The sequence below is a fragment of the Tribolium castaneum genome, chromosome 1 (genome assembly GCF_031307605.1).
Source record: "Tribolium castaneum strain GA2 chromosome 1, icTriCast1.1, whole genome shotgun sequence".
NCBI lineage: Eukaryota > Metazoa > Arthropoda > Insecta > Coleoptera > Tenebrionidae > Tribolium > Tribolium castaneum.
Window position 1 is genome coordinate 8407757 of NC_087394.1, and position 24722 is coordinate 8432478.

At 33.0% G+C, this 24722-nt stretch overlaps 4 protein-coding genes across 5 annotated transcripts; 3 read left to right on the top strand and 1 right to left on the bottom strand.

Annotated features, from left to right (window-relative positions):
- The first annotated feature begins 379 nt into the window (after positions 1-379).
- On the top strand, positions 380-16525 carry LOC656798 (Ras-related protein Rac1). Of its 2 annotated transcripts, none has more exons than XM_064359874.1 (4): positions 380-438; positions 3651-3903; positions 3954-4088; positions 15390-16525. In XM_064359874.1, the coding sequence occupies exons 1-4, from the start codon at positions 395-397 to the stop codon at positions 15543-15545; spliced, it is 588 nt and encodes a 195-aa protein (XP_064215944.1). In that variant the 5' UTR covers positions 380-394; the 3' UTR covers positions 15546-16525. The 2 variants fall into 2 exon arrangements, with proteins under 2 accessions (XP_064215944.1, XP_968397.1); XM_963304.5 differs by lacking the exon at positions 380-438 and adding an exon at positions 2924-3255.
- Positions 16526-17467: 942 nt separating this feature from the next.
- Pa1 (PTIP associated 1) lies at positions 17468-18070 on the top strand. The gene is made up of 2 exons (XM_064359875.1): positions 17468-17751; positions 17800-18070. The coding sequence occupies exons 1-2, from the start codon at positions 17546-17548 to the stop codon at positions 17975-17977; spliced, it is 384 nt and encodes a 127-aa protein (XP_064215945.1). The 5' UTR covers positions 17468-17545; the 3' UTR covers positions 17978-18070.
- On the bottom strand, positions 17997-20977 carry CycC (Cyclin C). The gene is made up of 4 exons (XM_963388.5): positions 20817-20977; positions 20659-20765; positions 20403-20609; positions 17997-18562 (listed from the first exon to the last, which is right to left on the bottom strand). Exons 1-4 carry the CDS (start codon positions 20846-20848, stop codon positions 18108-18110), a joined length of 801 nt encoding a protein of 266 aa, XP_968481.1. The 5' UTR covers positions 20849-20977; the 3' UTR covers positions 17997-18107.
- A 148-nt stretch (positions 20978-21125) lies between these two features.
- LOC656976 (uncharacterized protein) lies at positions 21126-23071 on the top strand. The gene is made up of 3 exons (XM_963469.5): positions 21126-21835; positions 22482-22740; positions 22798-23071. Exons 1-3 carry the CDS (start codon positions 21333-21335, stop codon positions 22987-22989), a joined length of 954 nt encoding a protein of 317 aa, XP_968562.2. The 5' UTR covers positions 21126-21332; the 3' UTR covers positions 22990-23071.
- The last annotated feature ends 1651 nt before the right edge of the window (positions 23072-24722 follow it).

The following is a 24722-nucleotide window of genomic DNA, read 5'->3' on the forward strand; positions in this document are numbered from 1 at the left end:
ATTGCACTAAAAAAATAATTGAAAAAATTGATGTCTGTCGTATTATTAAATACTTCTAAAAGTGGCTACACTGTATATAACCTTTTAGAAATGAATTTCAGCGATTGGATTTTAAAAATTCACTTCCCTGTATATAAAAAAAACGTGACGAAGTCGTAACAAAATTCAATGAATCAGACAAACCTCTTTGTTTTCCACCTTGCAGTAATTACTTATCTCAGTGATTATATTTTTTGTTGGTGACGTTTTATCCATACACTTACACAATACTGCCGTTTAATTTTATTCAGTTTGGTTCTTGCTTTTGACGCAAACGGACGTAAAATTAAAATTTTCCAGTTCAAAATTTCAAATTTGTTGTGGGTAGTGATCGCGGTTAGTGTGTGGTATTGTAATGGATTTCCAAGAAGAAAGGGAGGAAACTACCCGGATTAAAGGGTTAGTCTGCAGTACCTACATTCTTTTTAGAAAAATTACATTAACTCTGTAACATTTAATTGAACCACATTGTTCTTATTTTATTGTTTTTTATTTCACAACCATTTTAACAGATAGGGCACTGCACACTTTTTTAGATTTCATTTTCAGTTTTTACAAACAGTATTACCAGAAGTGAATTTTTCTTGACAGGAACTTAGTACCAGTCAAATTTTTGCAACTTACAATTAGAACCACATTTTTTAAAGTTTGAAATACAAATTGATGACGGACGGGACAAAAAATCTTGTGTGTGAAAACATCTCTAAAAATTGTATTCATACAAGTTTTAATTATTAAAGACTTTAGCAATATTAAAATTAGACAATGTAAATTAAAAATTTTTGGTTTTGTTTAACATCGTAAGAAATAAGAATAACATGTAATGTTTGCGATAACGGACGGGACACCAAAAAATTATATAAAAAGCAATTTTTTCACTGATTTTCATTTTTTAAATGACTAGAAACTAGAAAAATACTCTTCAAAAATTATTCAACAGTTGCATTATATCAGTATTTTATGTTATAGCCTAAAAGGCATAGTATCTAGGTATGTAAATTTTAAAATCCAATACTTCAATTTAAATGTTTATCCTCTCCCAAAAATGTTTTTGTCGCAAAATACATTAAATATAAACTGCATCGTGTACAGTGAAACCTCTTCACAACGGACAATTTTGTAGGAGCATAATACCTATATTAAAATTCTCCACTTCCCATAAGTGGACATCTCTCCACAACGGACAGTCCCTCATCGGTGTCCGTTGTTGAGAGGTTTTACTGTAGGTACCAAAATCATTTTAAAATTTCGGTGTTAAGTTACATTTTTCCTGGAATGGCTGTTCAGTATGTTTAAACAATAAATTATAACAGAACAAAAAACGCCATAAAGGCCAGTTCACTTTAATTTTTTTCTATTTATTGCCAATAAGTGAGGTGTTGAAAAAAGTTTGAGTACAACATATAAAAAAATACACTAAGTAAAACTAAAAGTAAAATGGTATTAATAAAAATAAGCATTAAGCAATTTACTTATTAAAATTAATTTTAATCCAACATCGAGGTCGCAAACTTTTCTGTAAATATGAACTTTCAAAAAAAATTATATTATTATGGTTTTACTGAACAGAAAAAAAATTGCATTAGCAAATCTTTAATTTTGTATTAATATTGAAATGCCTTTATTTGTCCTTTTAGAAATTCGTGAATTTTACTAAGAGACGATTTAACCTAAAACTCTTTAGAATAATGCATACTGTCACATATTAATAGGAATGCCTCAATTTCGCGAACATCCTGTATACAGGTTAGATTGAGCATTAAAATTAAATTGACGAATATTCTTAATTTTTTTTCAAAAGGGATTTTTTATGGAATAATTAGCCTCCAAAATTGCCCCAAAAATACAGGTATTTTTTATAAACGTTTTATAAAATTTTACGTCCAGTCGTTTTAAATAATCATTTAATAGGGCAAATTGTAAGGTGGTAAGCTTTGTTAAAGGGGGCTAAAAGCGCCCTCTTAACACAATTTTTTAAATAACTTTGTTGCTAATAGAATTTGAGAGCCTATTCCATTTTTGTCTCATAGATTTCAGTATGAACTTTTCACTTTGCCAAGAAATTATTAAATAAAAATGAAAAACCGGTACAAAACATAAATAAAAAATATTAAAATTTTTTTTTTTTAAGTTTTTATTTAAAAATTGCAATAAAAAGTAAAAATTAATGTTTTTCAATCAGAGGAGAATATTTTTTCTTATAGGTTAAAATTCTAACATTTATAAAAGCTTTGGGAGTTATAACACTACGGCATTGCAGTGTTATTTTTTTCACTTGACAACTCCCAAAGCTTTTATAAATTTTAGAGTTTTAAAGTGTAAGAAAAAATATTTTCCTGTGATTGAAAAACATTATTTTTTACTTATTTGTGGAGTTTTTAAATAAAAGCTTTAAAAACATTTTTTTTATATTTTTTATTTTGAAATTTTGCATGTTAATAATAATAATAATTAAAAATAAAAGCTTTTAACAATTATTTACTATACTGAGGTATAAAAATTCAATAGCGGTAACATTTTACTTTCACTAAAAAACTGTTCACTTTGACGGCTTCTTGAGCAACACATTTGTAATTTTTTTTAATAGACTAATTATTTATCTATTTTACGGGAAGCCTTTCTTATTTTTTTCTGCATATCTGGTAGTGACTTCGTCTAATTAGAATTAGAGCAATCCTTAAATGTAATGTATTGCTGGTTGCATCCTGCAACACCTTGTAACGTAATTTTTATACACGACAGTACATCATTTAAAAATGTGCTAACTCAAGCATTACACTTTGCTGTCGCTGGTCACTTGTAATAAATAAACTTGGAATCGTATCAGCAGATAAGATAACACTTCCCTCCCTTCGGTGTTGTGGGAATTCGAGCACATCGGATTCCGTGTCAAATGTCAACTGTCTGAGCGTCTGACAGTTCGTACATCCCGGAGGTAATCCTGCCGCTGTCTCTGTGTGTGGTAATTTTTAAATAAAGCAGTGCTCTTAATTTCCCCCAATTGAGTTGGGCCTTCCAAACGAAACCCTCCGGCCTAAATGAGCGTAATTTCAAGTGCAATTGGATGTGTTCACCGCGGAAAATAGTGCTTTCGTGGCCTTGTGCAGTCCTATCAATTTGACACACACCCATAACTTTTTAATCAAGATTAAAAGACTGCACTTTGCAGAATTTTATCACGATGCAGGCGATAAAGTGCGTGGTTGTGGGTGATGGGTGAGTGTCCTAATTTCTGTTTTTTCGATCCGAATTTGGCAATAAGACGCGATCTGCTGGTCTTGACGTCATTCAAGCCCCACGAGTGGAAGTGGGATGGGCGACTGGACGTTTGTCGGTGATTAAGCGAAGTCGTAACCTTTGTATCACTTGTAGCTGAAGCAGCAATTAATGCTAAATAATTACAAATAAGTTTTTATTGTAACGTAAACAGTGATTCATATCTCTATCGTCTTTCCGCTCCTAAAATCGGCCTGGGTGTGGGCTCCGAATTTGTTTACTTTCGGAAAAACACTTTTGTAAATTGGATTTCCAGTAACCCTGTATTTATTTATTGATTACCAACTTGCATTTGATAAGGCTTTACGTAATCTAATAAATTTATCAATTTTTAGTGCTGTTGGTAAAACATGCCTCCTCATCAGTTACACAACAAACGCCTTCCCAGGCGAATATATACCGACTGTTTTTGACAACTATTCGGCAAATGTTATGGTAGATGGGAAGCCGATTAATTTGGGGCTTTGGGATACAGCAGGCCAGGAAGATTATGACAGATTAAGACCACTTTCCTACCCACAAACAGATGTGTTCTTAATTTGCTTTTCGTTGGTAAATCCAGCATCGTTTGAGAACGTTCGGGCGAAAGTAAATTACTAAATTAAACTCTTGTTACTAACTAATCACAATTTTTTTAGTGGTACCCTGAAGTCAGACACCATTGTCCAAACACACCAATTATCCTAGTTGGCACAAAATTGGATTTGCGTGACGATAGAGGCACTATTGAGAAACTGAAAGACAAGAAACTTACACCCATCACATATCCGCAGGTAAGACAGGTTTTTGGGTCTTGTTATACGTTTTCCTTTGTCAAGTTTTACACTCAGGCACTTTATACCTCTTTATATTGTATCTAAAATTCTAAAAATAAATCGTATGTGATTTTATTGTATACAGCGTGCTCAAAAACTGGCGCACCAACTCAATGGTGTGTGGTAGAGAAGTGGTTACACATAATAGTAAAAATAATAAAAAAATTCTTTGTATTAAAGTTATTGATAAATAATTAATTTTAGGTAAATGATATGTGGCAACGTTGTCTAACAGTCATGATCGCAATAGAATTTGAGCAACAATAAAAATAAATTATTTTTGAAACGGTTTCCTAGGAAATAATTCCCAGTGTTGGCACATCTACACATTGTGATTTTTTGGATGAATTTTATTTTTTTAAATTAAAAAAACTACTAAAATCTGATAGTAAATTTATTTCATATTTTTTTCTCTCTTCTAAGAGGTGTAAAGTGCCTGAGTGTAAAACTTGACGAACCCGATATAATAGTGTCTTGTTGAGTTTAAAAAAATAAATGCACATCCTTTTTTTAATTCGGAAAAGTAATAAAGCTAATATAAATGGTTGTGTTTTTTTGTGGGGACTATATTTTTTGAGAAAAGGCTTTGAAAACTCGATTTCTGACTTTATAACTACAGTCATCACAAAATTAACGACATTAAACTGTATATTCGCCGTAAGAGATACAAATAAAAATGTTCTTATTGATATAGTTGATACAGAAATTATTTAGAATTTTTCTAAAATTTAAAAAAATCGGAAAAATCGAAAATTTAAAATGGAATTTGTGTCATTTGTTTTAGATGATTCAAATGTTGACGTCAGATTAATTGGTTAAAATCCCGAACTAGCTTTTGTTCACATTACGACAAGTAATCTACAAGTAAACCATATTGTTAGGTTAGTTGTAAATAGACCATTCAACCTTATAACTGTTTATTGACTAATATCCCGGAGCATTGAGGGTGCGTCCAGGCCCCTTCTGCGACATAACCTAACTAACTCACTCTGCCAAAAAACCCCCCTCCAACTCCCGTGTCGCCCACGTGAGAGTTGCCAACCTAACATCCCCCCTTTTAAATACAAAACTAAGCTAAATATGAAACTAACTACCTGAGGTATCAAAATATACATATTTCAATAACAATAATAATCTTGGTATCTTTTGGGTCTTCTGATTGGTCTTTTCTTTGGTTCCTCTGATTCGTCTGGTTGTTCTGGGTCATGTTCGGGTTCATTATTTCTGTCTGGTAAGGGCTGAAGATGTCTTCGATTTCGTCTGACGCAACCGCCGTCAGTCTCGATCAAATATGACCTTGGTTCTTCACATCTGCGTTGTACTTCTCCCTCCTTTTGCATATTTATGATCCATACGCGATCACCTTCTTTTAGATTTTTCTCTTCTTTTGTTACTCGGTGTCGTTTGTCGTAGTTGGACTTCTGTTCTGCTTGATTGTTGATTAACGTTTGTCTGACAGTGTCATGGTCGATAGTTGCAGGTTTTAACCCTGAAGGTAACCTTGGCAGTCTGTCTCGAAGGTTTCTGCCAAAGAGCAGTTGGGCAGGTGACAATCCACATTTAGTAGGTGTATTGCGGTAGGTAAGAAGTGCAAGATATGGATCTTCATTTTTCCTCAATATCGTTTTGAGCAGCTTCACAGCACTTTCGGCTTGTCCATTTGACTGTTGGTAATGGGGACTACTGGTAATTAACTTAAATCCATATTTTCTGCTGAAAGTTCTGTATTCGTGACAATCAAATTGTTTGCCATTGTCGGAGCGGACAACTTCGGGTATACCATGTCTAGCAAACATTTCTTTGAAGGTCTCGATAACAACTTTGGCTTTGGTGGTGCGAAGTTTTCTGATTTCAGGATACTTGGAATAATAGTCCTGTACCACTAAGTAAGTTGACTCATGATATTCTGCGAGGTCGGCACCAATTGTTTGCCACGGTCTAGATGGAACTTCGGATGGTAACATGGGATCTACCGTTGGTCTGCGTAGTTTGATGCAAATTTCACATTTCCCGACGACTTCTTTAAGCTCTCTTGTGATACCTGGCCACCACACAGTAGCTTTGGCCCGGTCCAAACATTTATTAATACCGAAGTGTCCGTCATGGAGCACATAGAGGCACTTCTTCTGAAGAGGACCAGGAATGACGACTCGGTCTTTGTAGCAAACAATGTCATGAGCGATGCTTAAGTCTTGTTGATGAGAGAAGAATTTACTGACTAACGGGTCGCTTTTGTGTTTCTGTGGCCAACCATTTTTGACGTATTCTTTGAGTTTGCTGTACGTTGGGTCCTTGTTTTGGTAAGACTTGATTTCTTCCGTTGAACAAATTTCTGTAACGACCTCACGCATCACGAAATTGATGTAGAGATTTTGAATGTCTTCTAGAAGTGGGTCTTGGTGTCGAATTCTGCCTTGGATTGGTGCTCTGGATAATGCATCGGGAACGAAAAACGTTTTACCTGGAACGTATTCTATAGTATAGTTAAATTTCAATAACCGCATGCGAAATCTTTGTAGCCTGTTGGATAGTTTGTTGAGCTCTTTGGTGGCCAAAATTACTGTTAACGGTTTATGGTCGGTATGAATTTCAAAATGAGCGCCCAGTAAGAAATTTTCGAGTCTTTCACACGCCCATGTAATGGCGAGAGCTTCCTTTTCAATTTGAGCATAGGCTTGCTCGCATGGTTCGAGGGTACGCGAACAAAAATAAGTAGGTTTCCAATTTCCGTCACTTTGTAACTGTTCTAAAACGGCACCTAAACCAAAAGACGATGCGTCTGCCGACACTCGCGATTTTTTGTCCGTGCTAAACTTGGCTAACACGCGCGATGATGCGATTTCACTTTTAAGTTTTTCAAAATCCGCTTGATGTTTATCTGTCCATACAAACTGTTTATCCTTGTGCAGTAGTTCACGTAATGATTGGGTTTTTTTCGAAGTATTAACGATAAATTTTGAGACATAGTTAACCATGCCGAGGAAAGTTCTAACTTCGGTTACCGACGATGGCGCGGGATAATTATTAATGGCTTCAACGCTTTTGGGATCGGCTTGAACACCATTTTCGGATATTAAGTATCCTAAATATAAGGTCTTGTTCGTTTTAAATTCACATTTGGATTTGTTTAAAGTCAAGCCGTGATCCGATAAGAGTGTTAACACTTTGTTCACGTTTGTGTCATGGTCAGCTTCGTTGCGGCCTGTGATGAGGATGTCATCAGCATGAACATGGACGTGTTCCATTTTTAATTTGCCGATTACGCCGCTGATGGTTTTTTGGAAAACTTCTGGTGCTGAGGTGATCCCAAATGGAATGCGTTTGTAGACATACCTGCCAAATGGTGTGAGAAAACAGGTATATTTGCGCGATTGCGGTGAAAGTTTAAGCTGCCAAAAGCCACTGGAAAAGTCTAACTTGGTAAACCACTTCGCGTCTTTCAGTTTCGAAATTGTCTCATCGACCGACGGTAATTGGTACAGTTCGCGATTAACGCACTTGTTTAGCTCGGTGTAGTCTGAACACACGCGAATTTTTCCGTTCTTTTTCGCTGCAATAACCATAGGTGCACACCACTCAGTAGGTTCATTAATGGCTTCTATAACGTCTTCGCGAATCATCTTGTCCAGCTCCTTTTTTACTACATCCATCATGGGGAGTGGAATTCTTCTAGGCGTGTTTAAGGTCCAAGGTTGTGCGTCTGATTTTACTTCAATTGTGTACTCAAAATTCTTAAGAGTTCCCAAGCCTTTGAACACCTCTGGATATTTCACCATCATCTTATGTTGGAATTTTTCATCAGCTTTTCTGCTAGTTACATGTCTAATAACACTGTCACTCGCAACGAGTTCTTTGCCAGTCCATTTGATCATGTCTAGTTTTTGTAAGGCTGGTCTTCCCAGTAAGTTATCTGGTGTATCAACGACGAAACATCTAACATTTTCTATCTTATTTTCCCATTTAAGAGGAACTACTATCTCTCCCTTTATTTCCAATTTTCTCTGGTTTCCTTTTCCGGGTCCCAACAGTGTTGTTTTTGTTCTTTGTAACTTTACTTTCCCCTGAAGTTTATCTTTGAATTCTTTGCTAGATATTATGGTTTCATCGGCTCCGGTATCTATTTTGAATACAATGTTTGTATTAAAAATTTCCGCTACCGCTTCCCAAGGTTTGTCCAACTTTACTCGATTAATATTGATAATCTCCCTACAATCATAGCTCGAATCATAGCTATCATCAGTATCATCTGATATTGAGGTTTCAGATTCCACTGCGTTTACGTTCTTTGTTTTACATCTGGATGCAAAATGGCCTTTAAAGTTACATTTATGGCACGTTTGTCCATTGGCTGGGCATTCCATCCTGTTGTGTGTGTTCGAATTTCCACACCTTATACAACCTTTAAATTTATGTTCACTTTGTTGCTTTCCATCTTTGCTCCTGCGCTGTTTTCCTTCATATTTCACGGATTTATGGTTAAATTTCTTGGCTTTGTCTCTAGCTACTCTGTTTACCGTTTCCTCTCTCACTCTTAGTTCTCTGTTTTCGGTTCTAATCCTCTCCACTTGAGTTATTTTGTCAATTGCTGTTTTAAGTGTCAATTTGTCATTCATTTGTAGATTTTCCGACAATTTTTCATCACGAATTCCAACAACTAATCGATCTCTTATGAGTTCCTCCTCCAAATCTCTGTAATTGCATGTTTTGGCCAAGCTTATGACGTCAGCGATGTACGTTTGGGCGTCCTCACCTTCCCTTTGGTCACGTCTGTTAAACTTAGCTCGTGCGTAGATTGTATTAGGAGTGTCTTTGAACTCGTTATCAAAGAATTCTTTCAGCGCTTTGTAACTAGGAAAATCGGTTTCCTGTTTCTGCTTAGCCTCCATAAACTTTGTAACTTTCGCCCCCATATGCAACAATAAACTATTAATTTGCTCTGCTTGTGTGCTTTTGTCTAGTTTTGTTGCTGTTCTAAAACGTTCATAATGTGTAATCCACACTTGCCAATCTTCTTTTTCGAATGAAAATTTCTCCGGAATCGGAATGGAGTTGCTGAAGACGATGCTACTCGTTGGAGCCTGCTTTGACGGTGTGTCACTCGCCTGAACCCGGGCCTGTGCTTGTGCCATGAGATCCGCATATTTTTGCTCCAACTCGGCCACTTGTGCCTGAAGTGCATCCATCGTGATAGTTGTGGTGGTTTTTACACTCACAATTTGTAACACGAGCGGGATTCGGATTTTAAAACACTGACACCATGTTAGGTTAGTTGTAAATAGACCATTCAACCTTATAACTGTTTATTGACTAATATCCCGGAGCATTGAGGGTGCGTCCAGGCCCCTTCTGCGACATAACCTAACTAACTCACTCTGCCAAAAAACCCCCCTCCAACTCCCGTGTCGCCCACGTGAGAGTTGCCAACCTAACACATATCCTGTTGCAATTTTGCAAACCGCCTGAAAAGCAAATGCTTTTAATTCCAACAGACACAGTCTATTGAGATCAGTCTGTACCTCTAACTGAAATATACAAGGTTAGATGTAAAATCTAATGAATATTTTATTTTTTCTCTATAATGCATTTTTTCAAAATTTTTCTATATTCCTTATGATTACAATTAAGTACGTAATTAGTAATTAATTTTGTATTAATTTTCTTCAAAACACATATTTTTTACGTCATTCTAACACAAACGATGTTTGTAAATAATATTTTGTACAAAAAATACGTAAGAAATGGGCGCATGTCTCAAAAATTATATTATTAATTGAAAATATAAATCTTAAATTGTGCAAGCTAATGACTATTTCTTAAAGTATTCTTGCACAAAACATCACATAAGCACCGTATGTCACTAGAAATAATAAAATTTTAATAAATATTTTTTTACATTTTTTTTTTTTAATTTTAGATTTATTCGTATGTAAAGTCCATTTATTTTTTCAAACAATTGCTAATGTTAAAATTCTCTCAAAGACTTGACTGTACAGTTGGTTGCGATCAAAAAAATATTAAAAAAACACCCTTAAACCCTTGTTTTAGTTTTAATATTGAAAAATTCAGGTTTTTGATTATGTTAAAGGTCGGAAATTTTTTTACAGGCTTAATAAAATTTTATTGTAAATGTAAGCATTAAATAATGAGATAGAAATATTCAACTGACGATTATTCAGTTCAGTCGAACATAAAAAAAACTAGTGGATGATAGTGGCTCATACTGGCATGAGAATACTTTGATATTAATTGTTTTAAAGAATACACTAAAATTATATGTTGTATTAATATTTTTAATTAAGTAATATTTACGTATTAGATACTACAAAGTATTGTAGAAAAAATCTGAAGTACATAGAGAAAAATTAATAAGTATTTAATAACAAAAGTTAATTTTCGTGTGATCATTATAAGTGTTTGAGATACAGTAAAAATATATTTAATAATAATAATCATATACTTTATTTCCAACAGACTTATTAGTCTTTAGTGGACAAGTAACAATACAATATACCAAAAAAGAACAAAATAGAGACAATTAGATTATATTAAACATTATCAATTACAAAGAAAAATATTCTAGAAGTTGGACCTTTACAGTCTTAGTTTGGAAATGATTGAAGAAAATATCTAATCTATTGTTATACTATTATATAATTTAAAACATTTAAAAAGTGGAGAACTAGCAGACAAATAATAATTATATCGACAAATAACCATAAGCAGATTTTAACTGAATTATTTTTTCAAATTTTCAAATTCAATTTTTTTCAAATTTTCATCAATCTTAAAAGTTTTAACACTTTCACAACGAAATGATATACAATAATATGTTCATTAATTTAATTGGAAACTGTTGAAAAAAATAGTATTCGCAATTTGGTATATTATTATTTTAAATAATTTCAGATATTTTTTTAGAATCGTTAAAACTAAGTACTATACATATTGCATTTTTGGTACGCTTTTTTCTTTGATACTGTGTTGAGTAGAAGTACTACGTTGTTAATAATTTTAGAAAAACCAAGCAGAGGCTTTTCGGCCTGTGGTTCTGTATCTTTGGTTATTAGTTATTTTACTCATTTTTTAACAAGCATTTTTTGCTTAAACTGTTTATTTAATTTTGAATTATGATTGGTGAATGACAAAATGCTATAAAAATGTGATCGTTTTTTTTAATTAATAAAATTTTTGTTGAAAAAAAATAGTTAGTCGCTATTTGAAAAGAAAAATTTTCAGGACAAAATTTCATTTCAAAACATTCTTCCCCATTATTATTTATGGCTCTTTCTCATTCATCAATAATTCTTTTCTGAAGGCAAAAACTATTTTAGACAGAATAACTTGTTTCGTAACTTTTCTTCATCCTCTATGAGGAAACCATGGAATAATAATGGGTCCTGAATTAAATATGGTTATAAGTTCTATTCAAACACAAGGACAGGTGAGAAAAATTGAAAATTATACTGTGTTTCTGTGGAAAGAACTACTAAAGGAGGCATATTATTAATTTATGAATAAACTAATAAACGATAAAAAAAGCTCAATACGTTCACGATACTCCCTTCAGAAATTGAAAAATCAAAAAACATTTATTTGGAATTTATTTATGAATTTCTAACAACTGAGGAGTTTCATCATAAAGTATCTAAAAAATAAAAAAATATTTATGCCCGGTTGCACAAAAGATAATTGACAGTTAACAAAGCGTTAATCGTCCATCAAAAATTTTGTGCAACGCAAAACACCGTTGACGGCTGATTAATCTCTCATCAAGTATTTAATGAACGTCAAAGATAATTGTCAATTAATCGTTGATTAACTCCGTTTTCCGTTGCACAAACGCAAATCAAGGCAAATGTCATAGTTAATCAGTGATTAACTAATCATCAATTTGTTGGTCGAACGACGGGCGATTAATCTCTGATTAACAGCCTTTAACACTTGTTGTTTGAGAATTTAAGGTGTTTTTGATAAAATTTCATTAACTAAACTGAACCATTACCTAAGGGGTAAGACAATGACAAGAATTAAAGAAGAAAACCTTGAATTTATTTTATTGGATGAGAATGGTTATGTGCAAATGACTGAAGTGTCTGAGAGGCCTGTGCAGAAAATCAGAGATCCTGAGGATCTCTTTGAGATGTTGGTTAACCATGAGTGTAAAAAGCGCTTTAGTTTAAATAAAAACCAGAGTAAAAATTGCACCAAAACGCAACTAATCAAATCTCTCAGTGCACAAACAAAATTTTATTTTTTTTTGCCTTTTTTGGTTTTTTGTCTTTTGTAGAACATTTGTAGGGTTATCATAGAAAGTCACAACACAACTCGCTCACACATGAATTTGTATCGTTTGTTCAATGAAACAATTCGAGAAATAAGTCATTTTTTAACCAATAACATAATATCCACTTTATTGCTTCCCAATGTGCCAATGCGCATGATTCACTTTTAAACACCATTGTCCAACAGTTCGAATAACTTAACAAAAAAAGAAATGCAAAAATTTTATTAGTTTGAATTGAAATAAAACCCCAATGTTCAAATCAAGGTTTATTGATTTTGGTAATAAACACGTGTAGATTCCTTTACGCCCTAACTTCGTCTACCCTTAAGGCTATTCCCTTGTTTCGCCTTCAGGAATCGCTTCTTGGTACCCCCTTGGCCCTTAGTGGCAAGACAAAAACCCCCGAAAGAAGAAAAGTGGAGAGTTCGCAAACACGTCAAAATTTCACAACGCCAATTATGCTTCTTGCTCCCTTTAGGTCTAGAAAGTTTCCATAAACTCATATCACTAGAATTAACAAATCAACACAAGGCCACAAACACCATTTTTGGCATCATAGATTGTCTATACCAAACAGAAGTTTTTGAAGACGAAAGAACACAAGTTAAATCGTCAAATAAAGCACTGAGTAAAACCCGAAGTCCGAGAAAACACAATATTAATAAAAAAAATCAGGCTGTCAAATGTATATCAAATGACAAATTCAAGACGTAAGGCCTTGTTGCCAAATTGGTTTTTTGCTGATGGATGATTAACGGAGCATCATATGATGAACGATTAAAACATGAGCAAATTGTTTTGTGCATGGCCTCCTTAATGTATGGACACAACTTCGTTGTTCAGGCCTGGCGCATCGATAAGCTTCAACGGTTTTTTCGAAACCGTAGATGGCGCCCTATTTAGCGCACTGACGTTTATCTGACAAATAGCATTTGTAAGGTTAAATCCGAAAAAAAATTGAATTTAAGAAGTACAATCAGCAGAAGAGAAGGTGAAAAAGAGCCCACAATGTAATTGATAATTTCTAAATACAAAAACTCAAAAAAATTTATAAAGTAGTAGATTTTTTTCGGAAGTTTGGTGATCCACGAACGGTGCTTGAGAGTTAGCAGAGGTCCAGACAGGGACTTTGGAACGGACGGTTCAGAGACACTCCAGCAGAAGAACGCTGGATCGAGCTTTTTTAAACCATTTCATTTGAAAAAAACGACTTTCTTTGCACATTTTACTAAAACTAAATTAACAATAGCAGGTTTTGAAAATACGTGAGTGCAAAATAGTTTCATTTGCCTAAACAATGTATTGCAAATATCTGCTGATTAAAAGGTTGCAAATACCTTTCAGAAAACTTAAGCCATGTCTTAAAAATCACAGATTTGTAACGCATTCAACCTTAACCATTGGTAAAACCATAGAGTATGCATAATAAATGGAAGGTTCTTTGAAACATCGTTTTCTCTGCATCTGTGTCTGCGTACTAGTGCCGTAGGTTATGCTTAAAATACATATAAACGATGAACAATCAATTCACCTTAAAATAATTTGTATATCTTCTGAAGCTGAAAATAAAAAATCCAAATGATCGTAAAATGATTTCCTGCAAAAGTTACACTATCCAAACGTTCATTCAGGGCATAACTTTAGAATTATCCTCACATTTTCAACGTATTTCACGAATGCACACTTACATCTTTCAAATTTATTAGTCTTTAACCTCAAAAATGGTATTTGTCAAATAAACGTCAGCCCGCTAAATGCAGCGCCAGTGGAGAATCAGCCGAACTTAACGATGCGCCAGGCCTGAACAACGAAGTTGTCTCCATACATCAAGGAGGCCATGGTTTTGTGCAACGCAATCAAAATTATAGTGGCGGTCAGCTCGGTTTGCGTGTGCGTCATCAATTTCATTTTTTCATTACCAACACAAAGCTGTAAAAAAATTATCAAAAACAATGCAAATTTAAACAACTAAGGGGTATCTAAGGGTGGTATCCTTGAACATTAATTTACATATGCACTTCGACAACACCATCAAGTGTCACGAATTTGTCAAACTGACATTGACAGTAAATTATAGACGTCGTCGCATGGTTGTCGAAAGTGTTATCGGTGTTAATCGCAAGTATTTTCCGTTCGTTTATTGTGTTTTGTGATTTGCGTTTCGTTAGGTTTTTGATTCTGCGTTTATTAGTTCTTGTTTTGTGAATCTGTATTTTTTGTAACAACCCATAATTTAAACACTTCGTAACCTCAAAAAATATTTGATAGTTTGTCACCGCTATGCCCCTGCTATGTAAACGTAGTGACAGAAATGTCAGATGACGCACACGCAAACGGAGCTGAGCGCTACCATAACAAGCCATCAATTTTTGACGGACCATCATATGATGGCCGATTAATTTGACTTTTGTGCAACCGGGCATTACTCTTTTCAATAAATCACACTACCGATATTATTTCAAGCTCTGCTTAAGAAAACTAATTTTTCCTTATTTTTGATTGACCTTGATTTTATGAATTGTACAAAAAGAATGCTCCATTTAATTTGTCAATAAAACACGTCAACTACTGGAGAATTGGAGTTAATTTTGTTGTAATATGAAGAAAAGATATTGCCACTTTGTTTTGAAAAGAGCTTACAACAAACCACAATCTTGCTCGAACTTTCTACGTGAAAAGTTCACTGATCGAACAATTATTTGATGAGTAAGATGAGTGAGAAGTGAGAACCTTACTCTGTAGAAGAGTGTAATTGAGAAATGTTTTCTGGTTTTTATGTAAATGTTTGTATTAATTGGTGTCATGTGTGCCGACTGCTGTATCGTATTACTTCTACTGGGAAGTTTTTTCCTATCTCAAGATCATCTCCCACACTCTATTACATTCCCACCCTGGTAAAAAAATCAATAAGACATTATTACTATTTCTTAATAGTTACCAATAATTTTGCAATAATAATTTCTAACGTTTTTTAGGGTTTGGCGATGGCGAAAGAAATCAGCGCTGTAAAATACCTAGAATGTTCAGCGTTGACGCAAAAAGGACTTAAAACAGTTTTCGATGAAGCCATTCGAGCAGTTCTTTGCCCCGTAATGCAAGTCAAACCTAAACGTAAATGTGTGTTATTGTAAAAACTCTAATTCAGATGTCTATGCTTAGACAAAGTTCGTTTATTGCCAGAGTCTTTTTAACTTGAATGCTTAACACATTGTATTTAGTTTGACTACTGTTTACCTTTAACTTGATTTTGCAGAAACTGTGAAACATTCATTTTAGAAAGGCCAATGAAACGTCGTGGAAAATATTAATATTATGGATAAATGTGATTAATTATTGTTTTGATTTTTAAATTAGGCATAGAGTATAGTAATTATCATTACTGTGAAAGTTGATTAATACCTTTGCATTTATATTGTTAGGGACAAGGGTTGCCGTTTCATGTTTTAACACGTTTGATTCATTTCAACATCTTCGCCGTTTATTTATTTGAATCAAGGTTAGTGTAACAAGGTTTTAAAAATTTGATCTCTGCGTTCATCAGAGTACTATAAAGCACTACGATTGTAAGTATTATAGAAAGGAAAGTGAGGATTTTACATAATTTCAATTCGGAAAAACTATCAATTCTGCCTAGATTATACGAATTATGAATTCTAGATTTAGTTAATTGCAGTTGTTATTTTATACATTGTTTACTGTACAGTTTTTTACTTAGCGTAGAAAACCGTCGCTTTCCAGTCTATTGTCAAAGGTTAGGAAAATTATGGTATTTAAAAAATATACTGGAAGGCTCAATATAGTGTAAATAAGCTTGAGAACCCCTACGTTAACTGTTTAGCATTTTAAATTTTATTGAAGTTCTAATTGTAGCTATATCCGAAAATATGTTCTATATTTTTGTAATTCCTTGCTTTTTTATTGTCTAAGCGTAACAGTAAGTGTTTCTGTGCAGAGTGGACCGCTCTCGATGTTTATGTTGGAACGCCAGTACATTTACTAATAAATGGATAAGTGTGTGATCATGTCATAACAGGACTGTGTGTATTTTGTAAATATTAAATATTATAGAAAATTATAAGTGAAGATTTATAGAATAAATAATTACGATAAACTTGCCTTTAAACTACGCAGGACTATAACTCAAAAATATAGTACGGCAGAGTAAAAATGAGGGCGCTTCGAGCAAGATATGTGTACAGGCTTATTCTTTTAAAACTTTTTATTTTCTAATATAGCTAAAGCTTTAAGATTTTATATTTATAACTAAATCGATAATTTTTAGTTCAACTATATTATTTCAAAATGGCTGATTTTCCTTAACTAAGAGAAATTGGCGCCAACTTTGAAATTTTAAATAGTAACCACTCATTTTTATTGCATTTCAAACATGGCGGCAATTTTTTGTAATTCCGGATGGTCAGCCATTTTGAAAATAATTTAGTTGAACTTAGAATAGTCGATTTGGATCTATACAAAATTTTAAAACTCTAGCTATCTTACAAGTTAAAAAGTTTCTAATAAAAGGATCACCCTGTATGGTCTCGCAGACTTTTTTGTAAGAAATTTATTTGTTTTTAACCGTATTCGCAGCGTGTTGAAAAATATGGGGCAGAGTGGAAATTGGTTTAAGTTTGATTTTTTTTTTTAAATATAGTTTACAATAAAATTTTTGCACTATGTTTCTGTTACTATTGTGAATTTAATGCTCTATCTGCCTGTATTTTTTTGTTTATTATGTGTTAACCATTTTTCCAAATTCATTGCTCTGAAAACTTTGGTAATGGAACAACTGCGCTCTCTGGCGACATTAACGGAACTATCGAAGGCGGTAGCGTTTTATTTGTACGTAATTTTATTTCTAACCTTTAGATATCCGTACTTTCGTCAAAAACAAACTCGATTTTACGAATTGATTGAGATTTTGTTATTTTTCTACAGTCTGTTATTTTGTGGACGTTAACGAACAATTTTACAGAAGAATGGAAGAATGGAGCTTATTTTGATTAGTTTTCGCCTTCTATCTCTCAAATTTTTAAATTTAGCGCTCTGAAGTGACATTTGGAGTTGATTGAGGTTATGTAATTTTTTTTTAACATAACCTAACTTTTACAACAAAAATGTTTACAAGAGAATGGACGAAAATTGGGATATAGAGTGCTCCGACGACGAATTTAAAGACATAAAAGGCCCTTGGGAGCCCCCTCCTGAAGTGATCGAAAAACTTTACGATCAATTAAGCAAGGGTGAAATTCCTGAACTGAACTGGAAATGTCCTGGATACCGTTCACCCTCTCCGGAAGTGGAAGAGCCGCCTCCGGTTGAAGTTGAGCAAAAACAGTAAAATTTATGGTTTGTGTTTACACAATTATTAATTATTGTCTGTAGGACTGAGGATAAGTCCGATTTTGATTTTATGGACGAAACTACGTCCCCACGCCTCAAAATTCGAAACAAAGGAGAGGAAGCACTGAAAGGCAGCGCCAAGAAGAAAACTACGTCTTTGGACGGTGTTATTAACAACATGCGGAGGCATAAACTCATACCGCAACAAAGCAACCATTGAAATAACATAAAACACTTCATAAATCTAGGAACTTTATTCTGAAATTAGCACAGTTATGTTGAATTGAATCAAAGAATAAATATTTAAGTGATAGTTATAAGCGTAAAGTCACGTAGAAATCGTCCGATTTCTATCTTTGAGGGGCAGGTTTTGGTTTAGGCATTTTATTCAACAGTCCTTGAATTTCTTTCTTCTCGTCGTAAGTCTTCCACAGCTCGAATAAATTAATAACGTATCTTGCAATTTCTTGAATTCGTTCTATGTCCACGTTCAGTTCGGCAAACCAAGCCTTGTGGTCCTTTTGCAAGATGACACAAGCTATTTGAAGACAGCCAATTGCAATTTGATATGGTGGATAAAGCAAACACACATCAGTCCTAAGAGAATCGTTCACTATCCTCCAGGCGAGAGTCAAAAGTTGATCTTCTTGACCCATGTCTTGCACTAGTTGTAAGAGAGGTCTATAAGGCTGATAGACGATCAAGCAACAGTCGAGGTTTTCTAACAAGTAGAATTCACACTCTAGGATGTGGTTCGTACGATATGGAAATTCCTGACTATAGGCGTAACTAAACTTATTTTTAACTGAAAATAGATTGTTTAAAAAAGCTAGTTTTAACTTAGCCTCCTTCGATCTTAGACGGCTTTGAAATTATTAACGACAGAATATAATATTAATTTTTGGATTTTTAAACTGTAATTAATTAAATAACCGCGAGAGGTCGCCCTGTTGAGTGGTATGTTCTGAATACGGAGGACTATAAGTTAGGAGACCAAAAATAGTACGGCAGAGTAAAACTGAGGGCGCTACGAGCGTTATACCGTCTTGTCGCCAAATCGTTTTAAATTAATTTAAAACCAACCAATTCATTAATAACGTGGAAAAAATGTAGAAATGTTTTGCACTCTTAACAGACTAAGAAAGACTGACGACTACAAGTTTCATGACAAACATGAGAATTTTTTTATTTAATTTGTGCTTTAAGAAGACGCTGCGAATACAATTAAAGATACAGAAAAATGTTAGGAAGAAATTTGTAGAGAATTAAACTGACCTGCTAAACAAAAACCTTGTAACTACTTTTACGTATTTTTAAGTTATTTCGTGATTCTTAAATTTTCTTTAAATCGCACCTTTATGTTATATGCTTTTGAACTTTAATGAAAAAAATTAAATTGATACGCAATTTTATAGACATCTTTTTAGAGCGCTATTTTTCAATTTAAAACAATTGAAATAAAAAAATTGCTGAAGTTACTAAGCAAAAAAGTCGTAACTACAAAAAAACATTTATTAGAGAAAATTGAACACTTGAAAGCTAGATATTAGCATATAAATTAACGAAGAACAACCAATGCTTATAAATACAGTGGCGCTAATAAGTATTAATACAACTCATTTTTTTATTAAATGTGTTCTCTTTCAATTATTATTAACTTTTACTTATTTTTTGGTAAAAGTTGAGGCGGCAACGAGCTATCTTTAGATAAAGACAAGATTTACAAAGCTGACCAATTTTTTTAGTGCGATATTTTTTTTACATAATAAATTAAATTAAATTAATAAATAATTAAAAATATTAAATTTGACTTTTGGGTTCACCAATGAGACTAGCTAGTCTTAATATTCCCAGAACAAATGGAAATTTTTTTTAAACAAATAATTCGATGAATAAATTTACTTTCAGGCATATACCAAATTTCAATTAATTTTGAACATTTAAAATTTTAATTCAGTATTGTCAACAGACAGTATTTCTGGATCAGTCAATTAATAATAAACAATACTTCATTAAATAGACATTTTTAATTTTAGTTTTGGAGCAATTTATCTCAAAAAATTAAACGATTGTCCGGTAATATATTTTTAATCTTTTCAAGAGTTTCTGTTTATAAAATTTGATCCCTAAGTTCAAAAAAATTCGACGTGACTTATTTATCCAATTTTTGTCCCTCGAATAAAAATAGTATATACTTATTTATATCTGTAACCGTATTCGCAGCGTTTTGAAAATTATGGGACAGAGTGCAAATTGGTAAAAGTTTGAAATTTTTTTAAATATAGTTTATGATAAAATTTTTGCATTATGTTTATGTCCTACTATTGAGAATTTAATGCTCTATTTGCCTGTATTTTTTTTGTTTGCTGTGTGTTAACCGTTATACAAATACAACCATTTTTTCAAATTTATTGCTCTGAAAACCTTGGTAATGGAACAACAGCGTTCTCTGGCGGCATTAACGGAAATATCAAGGACAGGAACGTTTTATTTGTACGTCGTACCATATCCTAACTTTTAGATATCCGTAGTTCCGAAGTTGGATGCTTTTCGGTAATTTTTTTAACAAAAACTTGGGAAAATTATATCTGGTAACTTTTAGACCAGCCATCTAAGACCATCACGGAGACTGTGACTTAACTTACTGACTGTCTGACACGTTGTAATTAACCTAGAATTGGAAATCACCCCAAATTCTTCTACTTTGGAGGCTAGAAAAATGCAAGTGGGGGCTAACAATAACGGATCGATGCACTTAAGTGAGTTTTTTGCATAAAACCTCTTAAAATAAACCGTTGCGGTTGCTATAACTTGCTGGCGTAGCTTCAACTGTTCGCCTAGTGTTTGAATGACTGAAAAAATAAATTAAGAGAGTTGATAATAACCTAATATAAATAATACCGCTAGCAAAAAATATAAATATTTTTTGGTACTCCTCCTCCGTGAGGAGTTGGAGATCATGTTGGCGCTCCCTAATTAAATCTTGTTTGTCCAAAAGCCACTGCTGGCTGGAAAAAATTCATTTGTGATTTTGGGGCCGTTTTCATATCGTAACTTACTGGTGTGAGCTTTGCCAAAAATTTCCAGCCATTGCACAAACTAATCTGAGTTGAATTAAATCACAGGCAATAACTTTAAGCTTCCAGTCAATTATTAATTAACACAAAAGCAAAAGAAACCGGTCAAAGAAACTCAGTCAAGTGACAAGTGTCAACCAATGGAACTACTGTGGTGTTTTTTAACCTACGACCTCTTTTATTAAAACTGTAGACCTTAGAATACTAAAATTAAGTACAAACGAACGCTAATTTTTCAGTTTTGTTATTTATTTTATTTATTGTTTGTTTCGTTCGAACCATATGATACGAAAATGTTTGGTTGATTTGAACTACTTCAAATGTCAAAGCGCCACTTGTGACAACAAACAAATTATTGTTTGTGTGTTTTTTTGTGTTGGGAATGGTGTAGGGGCTCGGGCCCCCAGTTTTCTTTTTTGGATTCTTATTTATTCAAAAATGTGTGCTTGTGTACAAGTTGTGTAAATAATCAGTGAGTTTGTGCGACATAACCTCTAAATGCTTCCAAAAATGAATCCAGTGTACGATTACATTCAGCGAAACCGGGTTTTGGCAAAAATAGAAAAAGCTCATGGAACTAAAGCAACGAATTTAGCGCTAGATGATTACGACCTTGTCAAATTTCCCCCCTTGTTGGTGAGCTGTGTCCACCTCTCATATCTAAACATTGGTCATAATCAAATCACTGAACTGCCCAAGTGTCTCGGACAGCTCAAGAATTTGCAAAATTTGTCTCTGGAGTACAATAACTTCGATCGTTTCCCTGAAGTACTCAAGGATTTGCCTCAGTTGATTACTCTAAACATAAGCCATAATCCGATTAAAGACTTGACTAGAGATATTGGAAATTTAACTTCGTTAGAAACATTATGGTGTAACCGTTGCTATCTGGAGTCTTTACCTGAAGAAATTGGTAATTTAACAAAGTTGGAAACCTTGGGGGCTCGGCATAACCTGTTAACAAAGTTACCAGATGGAATCTGTAATTTAGTGCAACTGAGGTAAGTATGACACTTACCCAAAAATTAAAGAATTTTAGTTTTCGAAAAATCGACAAATTATTTTTACTTTATTCCACTCTCTTGTGAAACAAGGTCGAATTTTATCAACGAAAAAGTAGTACGAGGCGAAGCCGAGTGTGTTAATGCTTTTGGTTGGATAAAATCGTATTTTATCCACTGTCTACTTTATGGTAAAACGGAATTTTGTCGCCTAGAAAAATATAGTTCGCAACTATTGTTGTTTTTAAAGTATTTTTTATTGTTAAATTTCTTAATGTTTATAATTGTTAATCAAAATAACTCAGTAATTCGAAATAATCGAAAAAAATGGAGGAGAAATAAAATTTTGTATTTTACACGATAAAATGCACCATTATCTTCTCAAAACCTTCTCATAGTTAAAATCAGATTTTATCGTCTTGTATAATAAATAACTATTATTCTCGTGAGATTAATTACTTATCTACTAGCGCCTACTGTGTAAACTTTCTAAAAAAACAGATACAATTAAATATTATATAATTTCATGATGCCTATTAATAAAAAAAAATCCACATAAAAGCACAGGAGAGTTCGATAAATTAGAAAATAATTTTCAATTTAACCTCGCCCTCTTGTGATGGATATTACTGTTGATTTTTTTCAGGTGGCTTACTTTAGAAGATAATCAATTGTACACAGTTCCTAAAGACTTCGATAAGTTACAGTCTTTAATACACCTCAACTTGACTGAAAACAAATTTCATTATATTCCCTCAAATATATCCAAATTAAAACAGTTGAAATACCTCCACTTGCGCTTTAACGAATTTTATTCGATTCCGGAAAGTGTACTCACTACAATGACTTGTGTCAAAATTAATTTATTACATAACCCATTGTCCTCGACTGGTGATATAGATGTGGTAATTTATTAATTGATTTCAATTGTGCGTAAATAAAATTGATTGATTTTGTTCCAGATGTTCCCCAATGTGATAACATCAAATAAACAATTAGAAGATGATACGGCGGTCGATTCTGACTCAAATTCCGATTGGGAAAATAGTGTAGCTAGTTCAGATTTGAATTATTCAGCTACGGAGTCAGAAAGCGACGATGAAGATATTCTAATAGAAGTCTCGAAGTTGTCAAAATTTCTTGTAACGTTTTGATTGTTTCAGGTTTTTCCTTACCATAAAGTATTACGAGATATTGTGGTTTATTTTTTAAATAAAAGTCGGTTACGCAAAAGTATATTTCTTTTTAAAGTAATTTCTTGGAAAAAATACAGAACTATTAAGCTTTGCATTCTTAGCAGACTGAGATAAAGTGACGATTAAATTTTCACGAGAAACGTGAGAAAAAAATATAAGATTTACGTTTCGTCCCACATTTTTCAAAACGCCGTGAAAACGGGTTAAGATACAAGAAAAATATTGGAAAGGAAATTGTAGAAAATTAAATGCCCTTTAAAAAAAATCCTCAATGATGTTTAAAAAAGTTTAAGCGACGGTTTCGTTTCATTTTACCACTAATAAAGTATCGGAAAATTAATTTATACCTAAACTATTGAAGATAGAAATATGGTGTCGTGGACTTTTTTTATAAGAAATTTAGTTAATTCTCTACAACTTTGTCCTTTATACTTTTTTCTTTAACCGTGTTTGCAGCGTTTTGTTAAATATGTAATTGGTAATTTAATAATCGTTTTTTCTTTTTGAATAAAGTGTTTGCACTATCTTTATTTTTGACTATGTATTAAGTTTTTAATCTGAAACTTATTTTTCCATTACAATTCTTACAGATGAAATTGAAGTATCGTCTACATTAATAATTTTTGTTAGAACTACTTTCAATTTCTTTACTTCCAAAATTAAGCTGTAAATTATTTTGAAATATTATTTAATAAGCATATTTTTTAGTATTACTAAATTTAAAGGCGCGTTCTCACGGATTAATTGTAGTTAATTAACAAAACTTATGACCTAATTTGATTATGTTTTTACGTTGATTTTCATTAAAGTTTTCTAGATCAAGTAAAATCGATCCGTGAAAACACACTTTAACAGACTTGTCTGACTTTAAAATAAGATGTTTATTTACTTAAGTATTATTATTCTACAAAGTTAAAGAATTCGAAATAAACTTTAACGCATCTGCTTGTGAAGAAGTGGATTTTTTCAAAATTTTCTTTTATGCTCAAACAATAACCTTTGATTAAATTAGAAGTTAGGTGCACCAATTTCTCTTTACCCATTAGAACAAAATTTATCTATATAACTTTAAGACTTAACAAAACCCTGCTAACGGAAATTTAATTTTTTTTTCAAAATGTTATTTAATAATTAATAAAGTATTTATCAGACGCTGTACCATCTTCTTTATAATTTGAAAACAGCTTTCTTAAATATACAGAGTTAGTCTAAATTCCTTTATACTCTTTATAGCCCAGTCAAATTAGACAAAAATAAGGCGATCGGTGGAAAAAATTCCTAGAGAGTTGGAATTTTTTTTAAAAGCTTTCTTTATCAAAAGTCCCCAAGGAGGGGGAGGGGGCTAAAGCTGTCTTTTTTGTTTTTTTTGCTTATATCTCGGAAACGGTCACTTCTATCAATTTTGATCTTTTTACCAAAATTAAAGTTGATAAAATTTCCTACAAAATGGTCCTAGCCTTATTGTTGTAGGACTAACTGTAAGCGAGCTACTAGTTTTTGAAGTTTGGTGTCTACGTTATACTGTACCGCGTTCGTCAAGTTTTACACTCAGGCACTTTACATCTCTTAGAAGAGAGAAAAAAAATATGAAATAAATATTTTCCACTGCACTGATATCCAATCTCGCTAGGAGGGAAAAACTTTCTTTAATTTTTTTTTCTATTAATTTATTTGTTCAATAAAAAAGAAAA

What these genes read in the sequence shown, in the direction of transcription:
- LOC656798 (XM_064359874.1), top strand. Translation starts at nt 395, where the DNA reads ATGGATTTCCAAGAAGAAAGGGAGGAAACTACCCGGATTAAAGG. An exon ending in TTGAGAACGTTCGGGCGAAA is followed by an intron (nt 3,904 to 3,953) that starts GTAAATTACTAA and finishes CAATTTTTTTAG; the next exon opens with TGGTACCCTGAAGTCAGACA. An exon ending in CACCCATCACATATCCGCAG is followed by an intron (nt 4,089 to 15,389) that starts GTAAGACAGGTT and finishes AACGTTTTTTAG; the next exon opens with GGTTTGGCGATGGCGAAAGA.
- LOC656976 (XM_963469.5), top strand. Translation starts at nt 21,333, where the DNA reads ATGCTTCCAAAAATGAATCCAGTGTACGATTACATTCAGCGAAACCGG. An exon ending in TGTAATTTAGTGCAACTGAG is followed by an intron (nt 21,836 to 22,481) that starts GTAAGTATGACA and finishes GATTTTTTTCAG; the next exon opens with GTGGCTTACTTTAGAAGATA. An exon ending in CGACTGGTGATATAGATGTG is followed by an intron (nt 22,741 to 22,797) that starts GTAATTTATTAA and finishes ATTTTGTTCCAG; the next exon opens with ATGTTCCCCAATGTGATAAC.
- Pa1 (XM_064359875.1), top strand. Translation starts at nt 17,546, where the DNA reads ATGGACGAAAATTGGGATATAGAGTGCTCCGACGACGAATTTAAAGAC. An exon ending in GTTGAAGTTGAGCAAAAACA is followed by an intron (nt 17,752 to 17,799) that starts GTAAAATTTATG and finishes TATTGTCTGTAG; the next exon opens with GACTGAGGATAAGTCCGATT.
- CycC (XM_963388.5), bottom strand. Translation starts at nt 20,848, where the DNA reads ATGGCTGGAAATTTTTGGCAAAGCTCACACCA. An exon ending in ATTTATATTTTTTGCTAGCG is followed by an intron (nt 20,610 to 20,658) that starts GTATTATTTATA and finishes TTATTTTTTCAG; the next exon opens with TCATTCAAACACTAGGCGAA. An exon ending in TACAACGTGTCAGACAGTCA is followed by an intron (nt 18,563 to 20,402) that starts GTAAGTTAAGTC and finishes ATCTATTTTCAG; the next exon opens with TTAAAAATAAGTTTAGTTAC.